The following is a 22,561-nucleotide window of genomic DNA, read 5'->3' as shown; positions in this document are numbered from 1 at the left end:
ATACGTATTACTCGTTCCCTCTTTTGATAATTTTTCGGCATTCGTTTTACTAAAAATTAATATAATAACTACGATATCCTTGTAATCTGGAGCATGATGTATAAGCCTATGCAAGGCCTTCCCCCAATACCTCTCTTATAATAATATTCCACTGATTTATTTTTAATTCCACTAAATGATTAGGACTGCTTAGGGGTTTGCCAAAAAGAGGTCAATGGTATTGGATTTTTCAATGCCCTATGTAAAGCTACCCAAACGGCCCACACTTTCTCGAAAATCTGCCGCAGCTGTCCTCTAACAATTGATTTCTTGATCAAATGCACCTACGATTAGGAGGCCAGCTGAAATTTGACTAACAAAATGTTGCAAATCATCAGAATTGTAGGTTCTGACGAAAGCCCAACGCATACAACAAACTGATTCAGATATGCATAATAGTAGTCTTTCATAGTTTTCTAAAAAAGTATAAAAATTTTATTTAATTTCGAAAGAATTGCTTACAAATTCTATAAAATAAATGCTTTATAAAAATATGAATTATATTAATACACTTTTGTACGTTATTAACTAGTGATTTTAGCTTAAAAATTTTCTGTCATAATTAAAACTAATTAAGTACATATTAACAACTAATAGTTACGGTGAAAAAATATCTTAAAAACGCACGTTGTATTGTCTTAAAAATTAAAATGCAGATTAAAATCTCTTAAAAAATTTTCCATATTTTTCTGCCTTCTAGCGGATATTCGATAATGATGTATTTCAGGTAAAAAAGAAAAAATAATAATAATTATGCTAGTCTGGTTTTGTTTATCATGTTCTTCTTCTTCGCTTTGCTTAAAGGCCTATGCACAAAGATACAAGAATTTCTGATTTAAATTGAAGAGGAAATTGAATTGAACTCACACGCATAAAAAATTAAAGCAAGCCCGACAATAACGTATGATAATAAGAATGGAAAATAATGTAGGAACAACAAAAACAAAAATTGCAGAAAACTGAACCAACGCATACTTATAAACGCAAGCACATGTTTAGCAAACTAATTTACAAACAAATGCAAAGGTGAATGAAGTGATTTACACTATGACAGAAAAAGGGCAAAAGATTAAATAGCATTTAAAATGAAATCCACGTAACGAAGAAGAAAAACAATAGTAAGGAATGAGTATTAAACGTTTGCTTAGTATTATGAAACCTCTTTAAAGGTTTAAATTGCATTGCATTGGAATAAACCTAAATGAGGTTTTCGTGTAAAAATATATAATATATCAAGTCTTACTTAAAAATTGTTTTTCTGTTCCATATTTTTTTGATCATCGGGATATTGATCTATTGATTGTATAGATCGTGCTGTATCCGCCGTTATGGTGGAACTAACATCCATAAAGCGATATTTTTTTTCATCGCGACATAATACTGGATAACACATGATGCCGTAATAAAAAGCTAAACAACCCATGATGATAACAAAGATTATGGAAATAATACCAAATGTAGAAAACCCAGACTTTTTGTCCAAATACTCTTTTGGCGTTAGGGCTGGTGTTTGAGTTGGAGGCTGTTGTGGTGCTTGAGAACCATAGTAGTGACGCCGAGAATTATATCCACTTGTTCTTCCACTCGTTCGTCCCGCTTGGCTATCCTTACAGGTGAAGGTTACTGAATCGGATACAAAAATATTTTACTTTCTGACTTTAAATAACATTAAATTACTTACCGATTAAAAAGAACAAAACAATTATATATTTAAACATTTTCTGTTTCTTTAAAATTGTTATAAAAATTTTAGCAAATAAAATCTTAAAGCACTTAATTAATTTGTCCCTCCTCTTCTCTTCTTCTTTTCAAATTCAATAAATCAACAACAGATGATTCCCAGTGCTGAGCACCTTCTTTCTCATATAACATGCACTCATGTTCCTCTCTTTTTTCAGACACAAGTAATTAAAGAAATTGCTGTCAGAGCGTCCGCGCAAAGAAAATTTGGCAATAACTACACCTACAAATCCCTAGCGACGCCAAAAGTATTTCTCAAACATTAATTGAAACTTGGCAACTCTTTCTATGAATTATAAAAAACTCACCATTAAAGAACGAAAGCAAATACAAGAAGATGAAAAGAAAAACGAGCGTCAAACCGACGAAAACGACGAAAAGCTTGATACGTTTTACTGATTTTATTCAGGAAATTTCACTAAAATTCTTTCAAATAATTTTTAAAAGTTGTAAAAAACTAAAATCTGAGGCATATTACATAAGTGCATATGTGAACATATGTAGATTTTTGGTTGCAAAAGCGATGGAAAGTGAAGTGAAAAATTAAACTAAACCAAAAGCATTTCACAGCTAGATTATATGTGTATATGAGAAAAAAAAAGTAGAAATTGTTCCAAGAAACCATTTTGTGTGTTGAAAATGTATAAAATTAGTTTTGCCAGCATATAAACGTATAAAACGAGTTAAAAAGACTTGAGATTCTATATAATAACTTTGTGTGAGAAAATTGAACAATTTGTAATTTTGAGTTGAAGAAATAAACTAGGGTATAAAGTGGACGTAAGAATAATATAGAAAGAGGAAGAAGATTCAAAGAGAAATAGCAATGCCCAACTCTGTGCATGAGTAACGTTATAGTGGCTTTTGGTTTTATTTTTATTTTTTTTCGAAAGAAATCCTTTTATATAAAAGCGAAAAGATTACAGAAAATTAAAAGAAAAAAAATATTCGCATTCGTTTACTGTGTGTTGTCGGTGTATAGAGAAAAGGTACACAATAAATGCCCGTTTTTAATTTATGTACGGTTATAGACGTTGATGATTTCTGCGATAAAGCCACATATAAACAACAAAATTGGATACTTTTGTTTATGTATGCACATCGTATTCCTCTGCTAATGGTGTGAGAGTATTTGTATGTGAGAAAATGTCACATTTGACTTTGGATGCACGCGCCATTTTGCATTATTTAAATGAACTGGGCTACAGAAATATCTCGGCCATACAACTCCAAGAATTTTTAAAAGGTAAATGAATTAAAGATTTGTAAACATTAAATAGTAGTAGTTACTGAATGGAAGATTTGCAGAAAAAATTTAATTGCTGAGAGTTTAAAGGAAATGAAGGTAAACAGGAGTGCTCTCTCCACAGTATACTTTTGTAAAATTTTCAGTGTTAATGAGAGTAACCTATCGTTTGTAAACAAAAACATTTTGCATTTTCCTCCCACTTCAACTACCATTCCCCTATCATTTCTAATTATATGAGACTATTTGTTGTCGCTCCAATGTCTTGCATTTAATTAAGTTTATTGATTACACTTATTTTCGAACAAACAGTCGGCGGATATTTTCTAACGCTGTTAATCATAAGTTCGACGTGTGTATGCGAATGAGAAATATGGTCTTTTTTTTTTTAGAATAAAACTATACGGTAAACGTTAGCTATTGCAAGTGCGATTCGTTAGCAATCGGCATGAATGTACATATGCCGGGTATGTGTTAAAAGCATACTTTTGTACGTATAAATATATATGTGCGAACACAAATGTGTACATATTTGTATGTAGTCATAACTACATTACAAAGCGAACATGAAATGTGTGTTTTAGGCTGACCGTCCATCCATAAGTTCGTTAGTTTGTCGTTTGTTCGTTCATTTATAATCAGACAAAATTCAGAAGCACACCAATTTGCCAGAGTTTCGCATTTATGAAAGAGAGGGAGAGTTAAGATGGTCCGTAATATAAAAGACGAATGAGAAATGAAATAATAAAGTAGACTCGGCAGAACCAGCCTAATGTGTACTAGTGTATATATATAGTATCTTTATTTTTTATTTATTTATGTCATTTTTTATTTTTGTGCGATAGTCACTCGCACACACTGTGTACTAGTGGAGTTCAGTAGAGTTCTTCTGACAACGTCAACATAATTTAAGTTTTATTTTTGAAAGGGAATCAGCCCTCAGTCTTTTTGTCGTCTACGGCTACGGTAGTGTATACGTGTGCATACGTAAATGCGACATGACGTTATATTAAGGTTGTGAAAAGTGTGCGCGTTGATCAGAGGGATGTTTCATATGTGAATCTATCAAGAACATTAAGTATGCTTCTTAGCGACGAACTCTTCTTACCTTATGGATTTCAGTTTAGAAATCGTTACAAAGAAAAAAACTTTGATTTTCCATATACATGCCTGTATGCACATGTTTCTGCATTTTTACTTAAACTCTCTTGTACACTTTCCCTCTATTTCTTTTTCCTTTGTTTGCATATTATACCTTTTCATTTTACGCATAATACATAGTATTTTATACTTTTTTCTTACTGAAATGTTCACCAATTTCGTTTTTATCGTTGTTGTCGTTTTGACAGTGGTGTGTTTTTTCTTTATTTATATACATGTATTTTTATTCGTAGTCAGTTGCTTTTTTATCTCTTTTTTTTTTTTCATTTCTTACGTGATCCCCATTTTATCTGCTTCTTTTACATTCACAGTGTTAACGTTTAATTCTAACAACAACCCTGTGTCATAATCCATTGTGTAATGAGAATTTTATAAGTAAAATAAGTACATGGGATTTTTCTGATTTACTTACTAAGATTTATTCAAAGTAAAAAAAATAATTTTTTTTCGCCTTCGCAACCAACGCCGAAGAAAAAATTCAACGTTTTACTTCTCAATACATGGAAGAAAACAGCTGTTATCTATTCAACATCAGGCAACTCCAATAACTATTGTTTTTTTACTCACCTATAGGTAGAAAGTTTATTGAATGCGCGCTAAACGAAGACTGGCTTTTCTTAACCGGTAATAGAAAAATTAAATAGAATTAACTCTTAATTGTCGAGACTGTATTGTATCGTTGGCGATTAAGCTAATAAAACTGACCTCCGAACTCCAGTGCGTACTCATGAGAAAAACGTTTACACGGGAAACTTGGAGACAAGCCTAATTTTTTATTACTCCCCCTTTACATTATATTCTTTAGTACAAGATCGTTAATATAAATTTGTCCTCTCTGTACCCGTTATAGATCGTTGGCATTTTATAGTAGTTTTTGAGCATACAAACAGATGTGGTCGAACAGCTCAATGGAAATTATAGAGCAACGGAGCATATATAAGAAAGGAGTGTATACGCTTAAAGGTATAGACCATACCAAGCATTTGAAAACGAATGTACTTAATGAATTTTAAGTTGAGAGTTAAAATCACGTAAATGTGCAAATTTATACATAAGTGCAAACAAAAGCGGGAGGTAACTAAGTATTTAAACATTTATTCTACATGTAAAATGCATACATTGCACTATCGTTCAGTATGGTTGATATATGTAACAATTACATACAACGCGAAAAATGTAAAAATATATGTATTTGTACTTAATTTGAAAAGGAAAAAATTCATACAAATATTTGCCATAAAAAAATTTGTATAGAATTAAACAACTTAGTCTAAAATTAGGAAACTGACGCACAGAATTAGAATTTCCGCGATAAGGACAAAAAAATTGTAAATCTGAAACTAAACGATGTCATTGGAAAGCATATTTGATGACAGATAGTCTTTAGATAGACTCTATTAATCTGGTATAACACTATACTCAAAATTTTTTAAATTCAACATAAATTGAACGACAACTAATAACATTTACTTGTGTATTCTCTTCATTTAACGAATGATTTTTAAGCATGCTTGTTCTCCAGTTAACTTTTATTTATTTACCTCACGTAGGTCGAAATTTCAAACAGTTTAAATAAATAATCAACTATAGCTTAGCTCCGTGAATTAACCGTACGTAGTTTTACTCTAGTAAAGAAACACAAAAAATATTTTCCGTTTTGTGTTGTAAAAATATATACAAGCATCTACTCAATAAATAAACGCAGATATTTATGTTTCCCTAAACGTTTACATTTGTACAAGCACGTATAACTACATAATTGCATAATGGGTAACTGCATAGCAAATAGGTAAAAGCAAGGTTATTACAGCAATTATTGTTTCAGAATAGCTATGGCAATATTTTCTCTTAAAGGGGGATTGTCTTTCTCCGATAGAAGAGTATTATTTCACTGTTAGATCATGTTATGTACACGAAGATGTACTGCGTTGAATTTATCTGAGGGATGAAATAATGATCTTCGTACATCTGCTTTGTTTTCTCGTAGTCTTTCTTTGACAGCGTTAAATAGAAAAGGCGTTTATATTTTACTTGATTTAAAAATTGTACTTATTAAGTAAATGAATGAAGGAAAATGTATTATCTCCTAAGATTTATATAAAATTTCTATAAAATTCTTACGGTTGCTTTATTTGTTCTTCTCTTTCATTTTTTACTTCTGGACGTTACATTGCGCCACGTTTCCGTTCGCTTTAAAATAAAATCACCCACTGTTCATATGACGACAACAACAACAATTTCTACAACTATTATTATGCTACTTTCTACAATTGCTATTTAATTCGTTAGCTATTTTGCGACTAAAGGTATGCAACCGCAGTCGAGTATCAACAGTACGAGTAAATTTGATGCAAAATTTAATCAGCAACAACAATATATTCAAGAACAGCTACAACAACAATTGCCAACCTCATCTGTCACCACAAACGCAACAGCAGCAGTTTATACATCAAAACGTAGTCCTTCAGTCAAAGTAATTAAATGCAAGAAACCATTGTGCCACTTTAAATTCTACTTGGATATATGCGATCATCAGCTTACCAAACGTATTGAGGAGCAAATAAAGTTGTTGGGCGGCTCATTGGAATTTTTCTTAACATCAAATGTTACACATTTCATAACAGATAAGCCGACCGTTCTGCCAGGTAATATACGACAAAAAGTTGCTCAGGGCAATTACAATCACAGTCCTGGTACACCTCAAACTCCAACTACGCCGCTCACACCTCAAACACCGTACTCCTTAGAATCACAGGAAGTTAAATCGAGCAATGGCTTCAAAACTAATGGCAATAATACGAATAGTGTTAATGCTAAGAAAACGTTACGACAGTCAAGAGCCGATGCCATTTTAAGCCGTGCTAGACGTCAAAGCGTAACCTCAGCTACAAATACGCCCCCATTCAGCGCGTTAGGGAATCAACTGGGAACAAACTCAGTTCAAACAGCAGCGACGACACCCTTAAAGTCTCAACAAGCCTTTACTGCATCTCCGGCTTACATACTTTGGCAAGCGGAGCATGCTTTGCGGTTTTTCAAAAAGGTTCAACACGAACTGAAAGAATATTTAGGTCATATCAAAAGAAGTTCTATCAAATCTGGTAGCATAGAACCGATCAGTCTTAAGGGTGGTTTTATAAAAATAGAAACAATTAGGCGAAATTGCCGCCCCTATTATCAACTCTTTAGAAAGTCTAACGAGTGGCCGAAAGTTGAAATTTCCCGCGAGGACGGAGCTTTTCGTTTATCACCGAAACGCGAAATTCCCAAGGGAGAAGAATATAAAAAAATTGCAGTTTTAGATGCAAATATGACTCGAAAATCTCGCTCCCGGTCTTCCCAACATCAAAGTACTGTAAAAATTTTGAAAAAATCAACAGCAAATAGTCAGCGCAATGCTGTAGCGTGTAAACAACAACAGCAACAACAACCAAAAGAATCATCAGACAAACAGTGCGGAGTCTGCGAGATTTGCAAAATTGAATACGATACACTTACCATACATCTCAAGACGAAAGATCATGAGTACTTTGCCAAAAATCCACAAAATTTTATTGCCTTAGATACATTAATACATACCTCAGCGGATGTGAATAATTTCCTAGAAGAAAACAGAAAACTTGAAATAAAAAGTGAGCCACGAGAAATGGATGTTGACGACGTTGAAGACGATGAGGAAATCGGAAACAATAATGAAGAGGAAACGATCGTCCCAACCGTTACCATCAACAACAGTAACCAAAAGAATATTTCAGAAGATTCAGTGACGTTGGTTGTACCAAAATCTCTTTCGCCGACGTTACGTGAAAAATCGAAACGCGTCACGAAGGGCAAACATTCGTCGGAAAAGTTTCAAAACCTACCTTCGAAGTCACTAAAGGTTCCTAGTCCCCAGAAAAATGTTTGCATAGGGCGATCTTTCGTTAACGAAATACAGTCATCGGTATTTGCAAGTGGTTTAAATAAGAATTGCAAAAAACTCTCTTCATCAGCTCTTTCTCCGCCAATACGCGCGACCCTACCGCCTTCTTCTTTATACAAAGTAGTTGAGACTCACACTGATTTGAATTGTACACCACCTAAAGGTCGTGGCGGGAGAGACGGTGCGGTTGCCGCAGCATCACCATCAATAATAGTTAAATTTAAAAAGGTACGAGCTACGGAATTACAGGTTCTCAATGGCGAAGCGGAAAGCTTTATGTTCCCAAAACGGCGAAGTGATTCGAGTGATTTGCCCACCGATATAGATCGTCAAACAACTTCAGATCGGGTTGGAAACACTTCGTCTTCAACGCACTCATCTTTTTCTGAGGCAGAGGACACTACTGATAATTTAATGCGTATCGACGACGTTAAGTCAACATGGGGGAAAAGAGCTGTGGCGACTGCGAAACGAAAATCGCTGAAAGGCGCTATTGTTAATTCATCGAAAAAGATAAATGACATTAGCAAGCAGAGTTTTCCGAAAGCCCCCATCCAGCCAGTTCAGCAATTGAAACAACCCACTGCAACAAGAAAAAAGTCAACTAATAATGATGTGGCGACTGCTGCGGCTATAGTTGCAGCAACTGCCACAATAACATTACCGGAAGCTACTCGTAAGAGTTCTCGGACAGCTACTGCAATAGTAACCGCAGCAACTACTAGTAGTCGTTTGCTACAGGCGGCTGTTGAAGCCGCCAAAAGCAAAAATCGCCATTTAAGTACTGAAGCAGCTACCGCCACGTATTCAAAAACCAAAATGCCGAAAAAGCGAATTAAAGTGGAGGCAGTGATAGAAGACAAAGATGGCACGGAGGCAGCAGTAGAAAAGGAAAGTTCAGCACAATCTGCCAGCAAGTTGACATTAAGACAAAAACGTAGTAGACGTAAACCAGTTGTAAAATTGGAGGATGGGATGGGGGAACAAAACAGAAGCAAACAAATACCGATCGAAGACGACGATGAAGATGAAATAGATTTTGACGATTTCGATGACGCTACGGTAGATAGCGATGATATAAGAGATGAGGATTTTGTAATCGAAGCTGAAAGAAAAGCTCAAGCACGTTTAAAGCGTTTGAATTCAGTAAAAAAAATGTTAAGTACAAATACACGTGAAGAAAGGGCAACCAAACGTCAAAATCGTTTACTGAATTTCATGAAGCAGGAACGGCAGGAATCCCAGACTGAGTTGAACGACTCAATGCAAAAGCCCGCGAAACTGAAAGTAAAAAAACCTGCAAAAGCTACAAAGCCCCCGTCTAAGAAATCTCAACGTAAGTCATCGGCAAATAAAAAGCGATCAAAAAAAATCGAACGGGTTTTTGATTTCACTAAAAGTGAACGTTTGAAAAAACTGCGTTACGCTTTCGAGCGTTTGCCGACGTCCGATTTATGGTATCGAGTATATATGCGGCAGGATGAATGCCAAGAACGATACTTTGAATATTACGGCACTACCACCTATAGAAAACTGCCCTATGAATTGGGCCCTATTCCCTTTGAAACAACTTTTTTAGATGGCAGTAATGGAGCTAAAATATGCTGCAACTTATGTCAATCGTCCCAAACAGACTCTGAAAAGGACGCTTTTAATGGTAATACTGCGAAAAGTGAACTTTATAATCTAGAAATAAAAGGCGAAAAGTATGAAACAAAACCTCCGTCAACAAGTGACAGCGGAGCCAGTTCCTCAAACGTTGTGAATGACTTTGCTAACATTAGTGGGACAACTTTAGGTAATTATACAACGCCGCAGGCCTACACGCATAAGCATAAGAAGCTTCATCTGTTGCAGCGTTATCGTCAAGAACAAGAACAACAGGAATTGTTACAGCGACAAAAACTTGAAGAGAACATGAAACTTGGTGTGGACATTAAGGACGATACGTCGCGAATAGAAGGGTGCGTGGCTGTAACACCAATTGAATCTATGCGTGAACAAAGGGCTGGATCCACGCACAGCAATGCGAGCAGTTGCGCCAGCAGTGCAGCAACGCTAAATAAAGCAAAAAAAGTGCGTCAGAGGCATTTTAATAAAGCTTCATATTTAGCTCATTTAGAGCTGCCACCTCGTAAATCACCTCGTGAACATGCTTCCACACTGGCACTTGTTAGTTGTATCATCAAACAGCGGCAAGATTCGCTTAGCAAACCAAATTCGGAAACTGATGAGCCGCCAACGACGCCACTGGCTCTAACACCTATCGACATAAAACCGCTCTTAGATATAAAATCACCTCTCTTGCCAATCGAAACGCCGGCTGCTGCAGCACTGCCAGCTTCTTTAGAAGTGGACGCTCATAGTGATTCATTACGTTTACAGGCGCCTACACCCGAGGAAGAGTTACGATTTGCCACTGAAATATCCGAAACTGTCAAACGTATGCGAAGAGGACGCAATAAATACGATTATTCGCCTCCATTCGTTGCAAGAAAAGTAAGACGGCCCCGCTCCAATCGGGGAAGAGGCGCGGCAAACTGCGTTTTGGCAACAACTAGTTCCTTATGGGACAAACCCCTGCAGGTCAATCGTCTTATCCCGCAAATTCCTCAGACGTCGTGTATTAAAAGTCAAATTATTGCACCAACAGTTGTGAAAAGACGAAGGGGTCGTCAAAAAGCCTGCTTTGTCGAAGTGAATTCTCTCATGCCTTCCATACGTAAGACTGGGTCAAAGAAAGGTGTACTGGAATTCGAAGCAGACGCCACCGCACTAAAAACCTTAAAATCTGCTCCTACTGATTATGTCAATCCTAAATTGCTCGAGTGGCAGATCGATAAATATCTGTCATCTGTTGGTCGACAATATGATGAGCCGGAGCAAAACATTTTACTTGCAAATCGTTGCGATTTGCGAATTCCCAACCAATCTACAATAAACCAAAATACACCACCTTCGACGGATCACTTTTCAAGTGACTTCGATCTTTGTGATTTATTAAATCAGGGAGCTGCGCGAGAAAGTTTGGGGACGGAAGCCCTCGGTACGGAAGAAAATCGTTTAGTTGTAGACACGAAGCAGAAAGACTTTAGTTTTTTTAATTCAATAGCGTTACATAGTTACTACCGCAAACGAAAAACTCTTAAATGTAACAGAACGGGTTGGCCAAAAGTAAGTAAAAAAAAGAGCACCTGCCGTCAGCAAAAATTGCGACAGAGGATTTATTTTATGAAAGACAGCGAACCCAAGATAGAATCAAACTTGGATAAGCTAAATAAGGAAGGAATTAAACAAGAACCGATGGATGTCGAAGATATTGACGGTGGAGATAACATGGAAGATAATGATGACACAACTCAAGAGCGGACACGGGAGAGTGCTGCCATTACCCCTCCTAACAGCGAAATAGAATTGAATGCATTTGCAGTGAATGCCAATGCGGTTCTAAGTGAAAGGAAAAAACAAAATGAGGAACAAGAGGACGATGAGACTCAAATGATGCTAATTGAAGAGCAGGAGGATGCTGATACCATGCTTGAGTCGGTAGAAGAGGAAGAAGAAACAAATAAAATGGAATCCGATGTAGACGCAGACATAGAAGAAGTTGACGATGATGACGATGGCGAGGAGGAAGAGGAGGACGTGGAGAGTAGAAAGCCTGTTAAATCTTTACAATTTAAACATCAAACTACAGCATATGCATTGGCCGATGAATCTACAGAAAAACCTATGCCTTCTTTGGAGCTTTTAAGTCCTGTAGAAAAATTTCGAAATAGACTTTTGAATAACTCGGTGAACTCGGTGCATTCGCTAGCTGCCTCATCTACGCCTACGATTCATTTAATGCGACCTTTACGTCGAACGCCACAACTAAATGGTAGTCTAGGTAGTTGTATCAGTCCCAGTGAAAAAGCCGGCGATAATTCCGATATTTTTACAGTATCATCTGACGGCTTAGAAACTGATTTAGATTTAAGCAATTCGCATTCCCAACTAAAATGTATAAACGATGATGACTCCCGTCATCAAAATCATCATCATTATCATGAATCACATTTAAACAATGCTGTCGGCAACATAACACCAAAACGAAAATTCGATATATCTAAGTATGCGCCGACAAATGCGGCTACTTGTGCCGCAGAGGCGGCCACAGCTGCCGTCAAGTCTTTAGCCATTTCGCAATTCCTCAAAAAGGAAGTGCGAGTTACTTGTCGCCGTCTACGAGCACCTTTTCGTCGTTTTCGTTACCGCAGGTAGGGACACGGCTATGTGCTTATACCTATCTTCGACTAAGTTAATTAGAAAAGGCAGCCGGGATGATCCAAAGCTAACTTACGCCGAAGATGAAGGATTCCTTTCTGAGGAGCTAATTTTATCGTCATATAGTGAAAGAATGATATTCTGATAAATTATTGTATAAAATTATAATTTGTTAGTATAGAATTAATTAATATATGCGGCAAAAGAAATCGTAAGAAGAACGAATTTAGTCTAAAACAAAAGTATTTTTTTTTTTTTTTTATTATTTTGTTGCTTAATTATTTATTGTTAAAAATGTTTAATCCGTTCTTTGAGATGATTTTTCGTCATATTATTGCTATAGTCTTATGTGTTCGGTTGCTTAGTTTAGTTTAAAAATTGTAAAGGAAAAAAACAAAGATTGTGAAAAAAAAAACGAATCATATTTTAAATGTTTTAAGTTTAAATTATTGGCTCCCACAAGAAAAAAGAAAAAAAAAATATATAAATAAAATTTTCGGTAGTAAGAAAATTACACAGGAATTCTTCTTTATTAAGCTGATAAACGTTGGAAGATTTACCTATCACCTAAGTTAAGTAGTAAAACCCGTAAAAATATTCTGATTTATATAAAGAAAACCAATCAAATATTCCATTTAATATAAATCATTGCAAAAAAAACCGTATCATCCATCATCCTTCGTTAAAATTAAGCGAATAAAGTTTTAAAAGTAATCTTGTAAAGCATTTTATCATTGTAAAATAAATAAAGAGAGAAATTCAGTTACATTAGATCTTGCTGATGAACAAGAAATTTAAGCGATTGTAACATATGACAGCCGAAGAGTGTGTTACAACTGAAATAATATCACATATAAATATATAAATAAGAAAAATGTAATAGATCTGTTGTGTTGTTTTCATTCCTCTGGACTGATAGTTGAAACCATTTCGCTGGTTTTCACTTCTCATTTTATTTCGCGTCGCAATTCCATTTGTTTCAAAGATCTAACGAATTCTTTTGATAATGTAAGACACTAACATTTAAGATTAATTAGACAAAATTTTGGTATTTTGCCCTTTCATGGCAACCCATAATGTCCCAATCAATCCAAAGTTATTTCAAACGTGAAATTCAACGCCTTGGAATTTTGAAAGTAATATTCACGCACGATATTACTTGATTATATGCAGCAAATTTGGTTTAGAAATTAATTTGATATAAAAACATGGGCCGGTTAGAGAAAGTATTTTAGTATTTTAGTTTTTTGTGAAGGAAATTGAAAAATAGTAAAATTATTAGGAAATAAGAACCATTAAATTTGCTAAACTTGAATCATGCCATGTGAGGTCTGGGCACGACTGTAATATTCTTACTTGTTTTTTATTTTGAACGATACTTGACCTATTTAAGCTAGTTAATCGGCATCCCGTTTCTTTTAGAGACATCAGGAGAAGTCTGGATGTCTATGCCTACGTTTTTTTTTCCTTTTATTTTCTTGTTTTGTGCAAAATCATTTATACGATATACTTTCATATGAGTATGGAAACTGAAATACTGGAAGCAGATTGAACAACAATTTAATGCCTGTCTGTAGTCTAAATATTTGTTAAGAAATTAAATCATATAAAAATTACTCCGTGAATTGGGGTGAGAAACTGTTAGAAATATTTGCATAGTGGTTATTCAAAGGATGCGTTAGGGGCGCCTTACTATTTCGCTTATTATTTGCTCAATATTATTTATTATATATATTTTTTTTCCATTAGACTTGCGAAAGTTAATCAAATATGAAGAGCATATGGCCATTAATGCCCTTCAAGATGATTATTTTGAAAACCTTCATCGGCAAACAACCGCTAGCTATCGGGCTAAAATTCAAAAGGAAAAATCTAAACAATCCGTGTCTTCTAATGGGAAAAGAGCTGGCAGTCATAGCGGACAATATCGTCGTTCGTCGGAAACTATGAAAAGGCGTCGTGAATCGTCTGACAAAGAAAATCGTCTGCAACATGATTTATATCAAGAGCGACCTACAACAAGCAAAGCTGCAGATAAAGCGAATATTCGCTTGGCCACAAAACAAAGCGCTACTGAAAATGAAGAATCCGATTTGAAAGCGCTAAAGCTTTTGAGAGAATACTCCAGTGAATGGTTTAACGAACACATTTTAAAAAATAGAAACACGCAAACCTCTCAAGAATGGCAGCATTCAAAAGATCAATTGAAGGTTGGGAACGGGGTGCAAACTAATCAACTTTTACCAAAACATGGGAGTAAGTTTGTGACTTCCCATGCCGGTCAGGAAGAAGATGGTTTAAATCGACGGCAGCAAGCTTTATTGGCACAAGGCAGCAAAATCAGCGGTAATCGAAATCAAAAATCTCAAGAAAAGCGTCCAAGTCTACAGCAATTATTATCCAACCGAGGCAGTTTAGAAGTTTCGAGTGCAAATAAGCCACTAACCATTTCTAAGCAAGGCAGCAAAATTGTTAGCATCCATTCGGGTTCGCATGTTCGGGCTTCTTTGGAGAAGCACATGTCGAAAGAGGCAAATGAATTACCAACGATATCCAAAGAAGGCAGCAAAATTGTTTCCTCCCATCTGGGCCTTGAAAGAGACGTTATAAATCAAAGGCAACCAAACGCATCTACACAAGCGACCAAAATTGGTGGTAGGGGTCAAAACGACCAAGAAAGCCATTTAAGTCTACCGCAACTATCACTTAACCGCGGCAGTATAAATATTCGTTCTTTAGAGAAGCAGCTCTCAAAAGTTGCGAGTGATCTACAAACTATCTCCATACAAGACAGCAAAATTGGTAGCACGAATTCAGGCTTCAAGGAAGACATACAAAATCAAAAAACTCAAGGCCTACCTATGCAAAACGGTAAAGTCGATGGCAGCGAACAGAAGATTCAAGAAAGGCGCTCAAGTCAACAGCCAACATTCTCCAATCGGAACAGTGTAGACGTACGGGGTTCTTTACAGAAGCACGTGTCAAAAGATGAAAATGAATTACAAACGATATCTAAACAAGCTAGCAAAGTTGCCCCATCGAATCAGAGTCTGAAAGAAAGTATTTTAAATGAAAAAAGAACAAGCAAAATGAGCGGTAGTGCGCAAAATTCCCAAGAAAGTCGTCAAAGTTCTCAACAACTGTTATTTAATCGAGACGACGAGAATATACGGACTTCGTGGGATAAGCGTCTTTCAAAAAATACAGACGAGCTGGAAAATGGTCAAAAATTCTCCAAAGAAAACAGTAAAACTTTTAATTTGAATTTTTCAGGTTCTCAAGAGAAACGTGTAAGCGAACAACCTCCATTGTCCAAGCAAGCTAGCAAATTAGCTGATTCAGTACAGGGACTTCAAGACAATGACAATGAAGCCCTCGATAAATATTCACACACTCAAAAGCGACATATACGTCCACTACCGGCACCGCCTAGACACGTCAGCATAAACACTGGTAATAACGCAACCCAAAATGCTAGGACAAGGTCCAGTGGGCAGGCAGTTAGGACGCATTCTTATAGTCCTTCTTCAGGATCGTCAGGTACTCCAACGGGTATTAGGCGTTCTGTCCGTTCGGCCGCTCAGTTGACTAGATGGGAACCTGCGTCTCGGAAAAAAGGAGGTCAAGAGCAAAATCAAAAACAGTTACGTTCCAGAAGCCCAAGTTGCTCTTCTAGTGGCTTAAGCTTAAGATCCCGCAGCAGATCTCGGAGTGTTTTAGGTAACGAAAAACATTATTTCAAATTTTATTTTTATTTTTATTACGCCTCGTTTTTTTTTTTTTAGGTTCGCGTTCATCGTCAACAACACGTCTCCGAAAATTGGCTAATGCTGACCCAGTAGCGTTATATCAATATTACAAAAATGAATGGAATTATTTTCGTCAACAAATACCAGGAGAAAGCAAACATGAACAATTACGTTGGCATATACGACAACGCTTAAATCCATTAGATGAGTAGAAGCCGTTGGAAAATATCAGTAAATACAATATGTGTGAGGGTACGGCTTGAATTCTCAAAATTGGAATATACGTTGATTGAGTGGATGTCTTAGGAAAGTGTCCGTAATATTAAAGAACTTCAGAATACAATTTGTACTCGCAATTTAAATACGAATTCAAGAAGCGGTTATCTTACTACTTTAGAGTTAATCATGACTTTTGAAAATCTGTACAGATATGTATCTTAGTTTTGTATTAATCACGATTTTTAAAAACCTATATATACGTTCCTTCTATTTCAAATACTTGCCATTTTAATATTGAAGCGAAATTCCGAAATAAATGCAAAGTACTTAAATATCCTCTAAAGATGGATTATACGCATATATATATATATATTGGTAATGCTGATGCCTTTCAATCAGTAATATAAAAATTCTGTGTCCAAAGCTATGCCCCATGAAATTGAGAAAGTAAATTTGACTCAATAGAAATCTTCTGCACATTCCGCCGTAATGGCGAAATTGTTGGAAAATGCTAGAATAAAAACGACCACTGCGGTTAAACCAAAATCACAAAATTCCTGATTTAACTTTGAAAAGGTCATGTTTATTAGGTGGTAGCTTAACACGTTTCGGAATGTATGTTAAAAGGCAGAATAGTTTAACTAAAGTTAGAAATTAAGCGCCGCACCTATGACGTAATAAGTGGGTGTACAAACAAAATTTCTTTCTCTTTTCGTAAAAGTTCAACTTTATCCAAAATTTGATTACTACAAGGCTATCATTAACGGCAGTTCTGTCATTTATCGGGTGGTCTATGGACGGATGCCCTCACGGTAGAAACGAGAAACCCATCGACCCATTTTTGCTCGTTTTCAATTTCTGTGAACAGCTGATCTGCTAAATATGATTGCATCCATCTGAATAAGTGGCAACCGGAGTGGACCAGGCCTGGAGCGTAAAGCGAGTGCGGTAACATTTCTTAACTTAAGTTGAAAATGATTTCCCTGATTATGATCTACGCGAATTTTCATCATTTTCACGACTGAAATTTTTTTCCCCAAAATCTCGTAAACTGTTTCGTAGCATTCCTAGCCAACTTAATCATTTTCATAGCTTCACCCGCATCTTTTTCCAAATAATTTCGGCACTGCCGAAGGCGATGTCCACCCGTCGCTTTAATCTTTGATATGTATTGGTTGTGAATAATTCCACTTAGATTGTTCAAACATGAATATCAAACTTGTTTACACTAAAAAGTTCAAGTGATTTGAGTGCGTCATGCATACTTTATGAAACCACTTCAATGGAGGGAATTTATTTATTTGTACACCTAATAATTTTATCTTTTTTTTTTTTTTGTATTTATTGGCAGATGTTACTTGTCTGTTTTTTAAGGGGGTTTCAGTCATTTTCCCTTATAAATTAATTCTTCACACTTCACACTATTTTTTTTCTTTTTTTTTTTTTTAATAATCTTTATTATCGGAATTATGCATTAAAGACGCTACCAACTGTTGCTAGCTGGTTATCGGGCAAACTTTCTAAATTTCATAGATAATTGAAAAATTTTCGCTCTCGAATTTTCGGTTAAAATTTCGACGTTGAAGTTAAAGTGTGAAGAAGTCTCGTATCCACGAAAAATTTAAAGTTTTTATTTAGTGGAGATACAAAACAAAATCTTGCAAAAACAAATATTCAAAATTCTCTGTTTCTGGCTATTTTAAATCGTGTTCGTGTTTCAAATTTACCCAAAATGCAACGTTCAATTTACACAATTAGTAAATCCAACTGGAATGAATTTGGACATGTGAGTAATGACGTTGCGCTTAAAAGTATAGCTTCCACTAAAAGTGCTCACGCATTACAAAATGAAAATCATAGTAATAGGAGTTTCGTGGAAATCCATGCGCAACAACCGACTAGGAGGCGAGTTAAAAAGAAAAGAGTTAATGTGCAAAGGGATCCCGATAAAAAACAATATTTTATACCAAATATTTCCGCTGTTACAATAACTAAATCAACGACGCAGTACAGGGGCAAAAAAGCGAAATCAAAAGATTTTATAAAAGAAAATATTGCAAATGTGGCAAAAAACTCGAATCAGATTAGGCATATTAGCAAAATTTCGATATTTTCTATCGATCAATGTAAATCGAGAAACTTTGTAAAAGAAAATATTGTCAACGTGGCGAAGCAGTCGAGCAAAATTAAGGATAAGAGTAGAATTTCGAAGTGCTGCTCTGCTAATCGCGTACCTAAAAAGGAAGCTGCGTTTAGGAAAAGAGAAAAAGGGGAGCAAAACCGAAAGAAGCTACGTCTTGAGAGTCCAAGCTGCTCTTCAACTGAATTGCACTTTGCATCAGGGAGTAAATCGCAAAATATTTTAGGTATCGTAGAACGCCTTATTAATAAAGTTTGATATTGCTCCCAGTTATGCGTATTACGAATCACTTTTCTCTTATATTAGCATCATGTCCTTCATCACCGAGCTGTTTCGTTTTTGGTAACCCAAAAGCTTTACATCAATACTACAAAAATGAATGCAATTGCTGTCGTGAAAATTTACCGGAGCAAAGTAATTCTCAGAAATTTCCACCGTCCACTTGCATTAATGAAAATATAGAAACATGGATTGGCACACAAAATACAAAGCGTCGATGCCATAATGCATCAAAATGCAGAAGGCGTACGGTTAGGCGGCAAGCCTTGAGGGATTTGGATACCTCAACAGGAGTAAATAGTCGACCATGCTCTCCTGTCTACCTACGTAAATGGCAATCCTCTAATCGGCTAGGAGATGATCTGCAGCAACGCCAAAAACGATTATCTTACGATAGTTCACGTTGCTCTTCAAGTCGACTAAACGTACGAAATCAATGCCAAAATGCATTAGGTAATAAAAAATGTTATTAGGAACATATAAGTTTCCTTCTAGTCTTTTGCATTTTCTGCTTTAGCTCCACGATCAAAATCAATAACACGTGTACGCAAGCTGGCCAATGCCGATCCGGTGTCCTTATATGAATACTATAGAAATGAGTGGAATTATTTTCGTCAACAAATACCGGGAGAAGCTAGACGAATGCAGTGGCATACGAATCTATTGAATCAGTAGACGATCTTCAGAAAATATATATAAAATTTAATAAATATCAAGATATAATCTGAACTAAGACTATTAAAATATAATAAAATGGTTGTAATACCAGATTGAATTAGTTTTAGTTCAGAGTGAATCATGATATTTATTAAATTTAATATTTATTTTCGCTTTTAAATGCAATACCGAACTCTAAGTAACCGAAATAAAATACTCGTCCTCTCTGCACATTTGCTAAAAGTCCTATTTTAATGAAAATTTTTGGTCTATGATAAAACCGATTCGAAGCAAATTAAGATCATTGACGACGACGTTCCGCGAAGTATAAAAAAAGTCGCTAAATGCCTTGTATACTTCAGCGTAAGGTTAACCACATAGTTCCTTGAGTCTAGTCATGCATTTTCTGTCGGACTAAAACCCATTTGTGAAACCATTCGTACTCCGCAAGTGGTTGCTGAAATTCCTTTTTGTAGCTTAAGAACTAAGCCAGTAAGGTTATATGTTCAGATTATGTGTGCTATTTTTTTTTTTTTTTTTTTTTTTGAATTTTAGTGTACTGAAGCCTTTATCATAGTGATGTAAGGTTAAAATTGCAAGATTTAACTGAGATAAGTTTAATTTAAAAATAAATATAGGAAATCGAAAACGCTACAGTGAAACATGTTTCATCACTAAATGCTGTTTACCTGTATACTGACTTTTTAAAACAAGCTCTTTTATTTGACGTGGTCGAGAAAGTGGTCCGATCCAAATCATTTGCAATAGCGTTCGTTCTTAGGGTAAAGCAGTTTGTATAGAGGTGTACCAAACATCCATAAAAATACCTCAAAAATTACGACCTGTAGGTTGAATACAAGAAAACAAGACAGATAGACGAAAAGTTCCTTTTTGGACTAGGTCGGTATAATAAGAGATGGGTTCATCTTACGTCATTCTAGGCGCTGCATATCCGCACAAACTCAGCATAATTAAAAGTAAAAAAAAAAAAAAAAATAAAAAATTATAATTAGTTAAAAAGAGGGATTAGCTTTTTTAATGAAACAAGTTTACACTCCAAGATGAGTAGCATTTTTTGTTTTCAAAGGATCAAAAAGTCGCCATATAACCTATGAAGAATCCTGGAACCGATAATATTATTGATTAATCCACTGTCTTTGAGCCACATAAGCACACAAACTGGTGAGAGCCATTGAGGAATTTTTTATTGAATGGTGAACCGGAATACCGATTAGAGCTGACAAACGACTGACCTACGGCAATAATGTGCAAAAAGACGAATCAAAGTAAAAGGAAAGGATACATATGCATATGCGTATGTAAATATGACCAATTATCAAATTTATGATATCTGTAAATGAGATGTTCAGCAGATTCTCTTGTGTTGCAAGCTTCGCAAAATTTCATTCGGTATGGCGCGAATTATTTTTAAATAGTTTTTATCATAAGTGTGACCAATGTGTGACTCTGCCAAGTATCGTAATCTTGGAGGGTTTAAACGTCATTTCTGCTAGGAATTTATAGATCAAAGAAGGATTGATTTTGTAGAAGACGCCATAATATTTCCAGCAGCCTCGATTAGGGATTCATCTCCTCTACATGTAAATCCTGTGTGCTTCAACTACGTGACTCATGATACATATGAATCCATAATCTTTTCTTGATGAAATTTTTTTTATTTGAAATTTGATTTGATAACGATCTCTATCAGCTGTAACGACTTATCGAGTTTTTTTCGATTTTCAGATATTAAGTTAATAAAATTTGTCTAATTTGAATTTTCATTGGTAAACAAAACAAAAAATAGGAAAAAAGGATTTATTTCTGCCAAAAAAAAAAAAAAAAATTTATTTTACTTAATCTTAAAATTTGGAAAACAAAGTGTTCAAAATTTTCTGTTTCTTGCTAATAGCATAACGCTATTCAAAATCTTTTTTAAATTTATTGCATCGGCTATATTTGAATTTATAAAAAATGCAACGTTCCATTTATACAATCAGTAAAGCAAGTCTAAATGATCTTGGATATATGACTGCTACTTCATCGAAACGCACGGCATATACCACGAACGACCACGCATTACAGACAATGGTACGTAATAGAAATTCTAATGAAATTCATGCGAATAAACAAACGCGAAGACGCCAGCAAAGAATCGATGCACAAACGTTGCTCAACAATAGGCAGAGCTTTCGATTGAAGCCACCTTCTCCCTATAATTTTACTATTAAGAAATTTGAACAAAAAAATTTCATAAGAGAAAACATTGCAAATGTGACAGGAATTTCCGGTAAATATCGCAACGGGAATAGAGATAATTTCGATTGCGGCATATTTAAGAAAAGTCCCAAAGAAGCTAAAGATGATTTTAATTCGTTCATTAATGCAAGAATCCGTAAACGCGATGTGCAGCTATCTTGGCCCCAGGAAGTCTCATGTAAAGTTATTCATAAGTTATGAGTGGAGCTAGAAAGAACTATGCAATTTTTTTTTCATTTTTCAGCTCGAAGTAAACGTCCATCGCCCAATGCTTTAAGTTTATACGAGTTTTATAAGAACACCTGGAGTAATTGTCATATACCCGGCGAAACTTCCATTCGTTTTATGCATCCGAAAATGAATTTCAAGGATGGATACTATTTCAATCAATAGATTGCACATTAAAGGGACCATTTCTAATATAAATTGGCAAAAGTTAAAATCTGTCACTCATTAGGCGGTTACATAAAGCGAAAAAGCCTGAAATAAGACAATAATTTTGAGTAATTGAACTAAAAAGTGTGTAGAGAAATTTTTCTTGGTGTCAGTCGGTTCACCAAAAAATTTGTTAAGATTCACACTTTATAATTCAATTACGCAAAGCTATTATTACATATATACGTGAACGATGAAATATTGTTTGTGAACTGTTCAAATATTAATATATGAGGCTTTACCAAGCAAAATTTGAAACCGCAAATTTTTTCCTATATGAAAGACTTAATTGGTTTAAAATGGAGGGAAATCAAGGAAAAGCATATATCACAATCAGTTACGTGCAGTTATTCATGGTAGCCGCTTTTGGGTTGATGATTCTCGTAAGCGAAACTTCGCTACCAGTCCATTGTAGTGTTATTTTGATGATGATATCACAAACTTTTTAT

General features: G+C 35.3%; 3 protein-coding genes across 3 annotated transcripts; 2 read left to right on the top strand and 1 right to left on the bottom strand.

Annotated features, from left to right (window-relative positions):
• Positions 1–633: 633 nt before the first annotated feature.
• LOC119633584 lies at positions 634–1,795 on the bottom strand (the record flags this gene model as incomplete). Its single annotated transcript, XM_038027200.1, has 3 exons — positions 634–1,662; positions 1,721–1,749; positions 1,794–1,795. Coding segments are annotated over 3 exons (411 nt in total), but the record flags the coding sequence as incomplete, so codon positions are not given.
• A 1,144-nt stretch (positions 1,796–2,939) lies between these two features.
• On the top strand, positions 2,940–12,670 carry LOC119632866 (protein chiffon). Its single transcript, XM_038026009.1, has 2 exons — positions 2,940–3,025; positions 6,476–12,670. The coding sequence occupies exon 2, from the start codon at positions 6,495–6,497 to the stop codon at positions 12,369–12,371; it is 5,877 nt and encodes a 1,958-aa protein (XP_037881937.1). The 5' UTR covers positions 2,940–3,025; positions 6,476–6,494; the 3' UTR covers positions 12,372–12,670.
• A 1,485-nt stretch (positions 12,671–14,155) lies between these two features.
• LOC119633583 lies at positions 14,156–16,335 on the top strand. Its single transcript, XM_038027199.1, has 2 exons — positions 14,156–16,094; positions 16,160–16,335. The coding sequence occupies exons 1-2, from the start codon at positions 14,156–14,158 to the stop codon at positions 16,333–16,335; spliced, it is 2,115 nt and encodes a 704-aa protein (XP_037883127.1).
• Positions 16,336–22,561: the final 6,226 nt, after the last annotated feature.

The sequence above is a fragment of the Glossina fuscipes genome, unplaced genomic scaffold (genome assembly GCF_014805625.2).
Source record: "Glossina fuscipes isolate IAEA_lab_2018 unplaced genomic scaffold, Yale_Gfus_2 2, whole genome shotgun sequence".
Classification (NCBI taxonomy): Eukaryota; Metazoa; Arthropoda; class Insecta; order Diptera; family Glossinidae; genus Glossina; species Glossina fuscipes.
This window is presented reverse-complemented; position numbering and strand designations above follow the sequence as displayed.

What these genes read in the sequence shown, in the direction of transcription:
- LOC119632866 (XM_038026009.1), top strand. Translation starts at nt 6,495, where the DNA reads ATGCAACCGCAGTCGAGTATCAACAGTACGAGTAAATTTGATGCAAAA.
- LOC119633583 (XM_038027199.1), top strand. Translation starts at nt 14,156, where the DNA reads ATGGCCATTAATGCCCTTCAAGATGATTATTTTGAAAACCTTCATCGG. An exon ending in CAGATCTCGGAGTGTTTTAG is followed by an intron (nt 16,095 to 16,159) that starts GTAACGAAAAAC and finishes TTTTTTTTTTAG; the next exon opens with GTTCGCGTTCATCGTCAACA.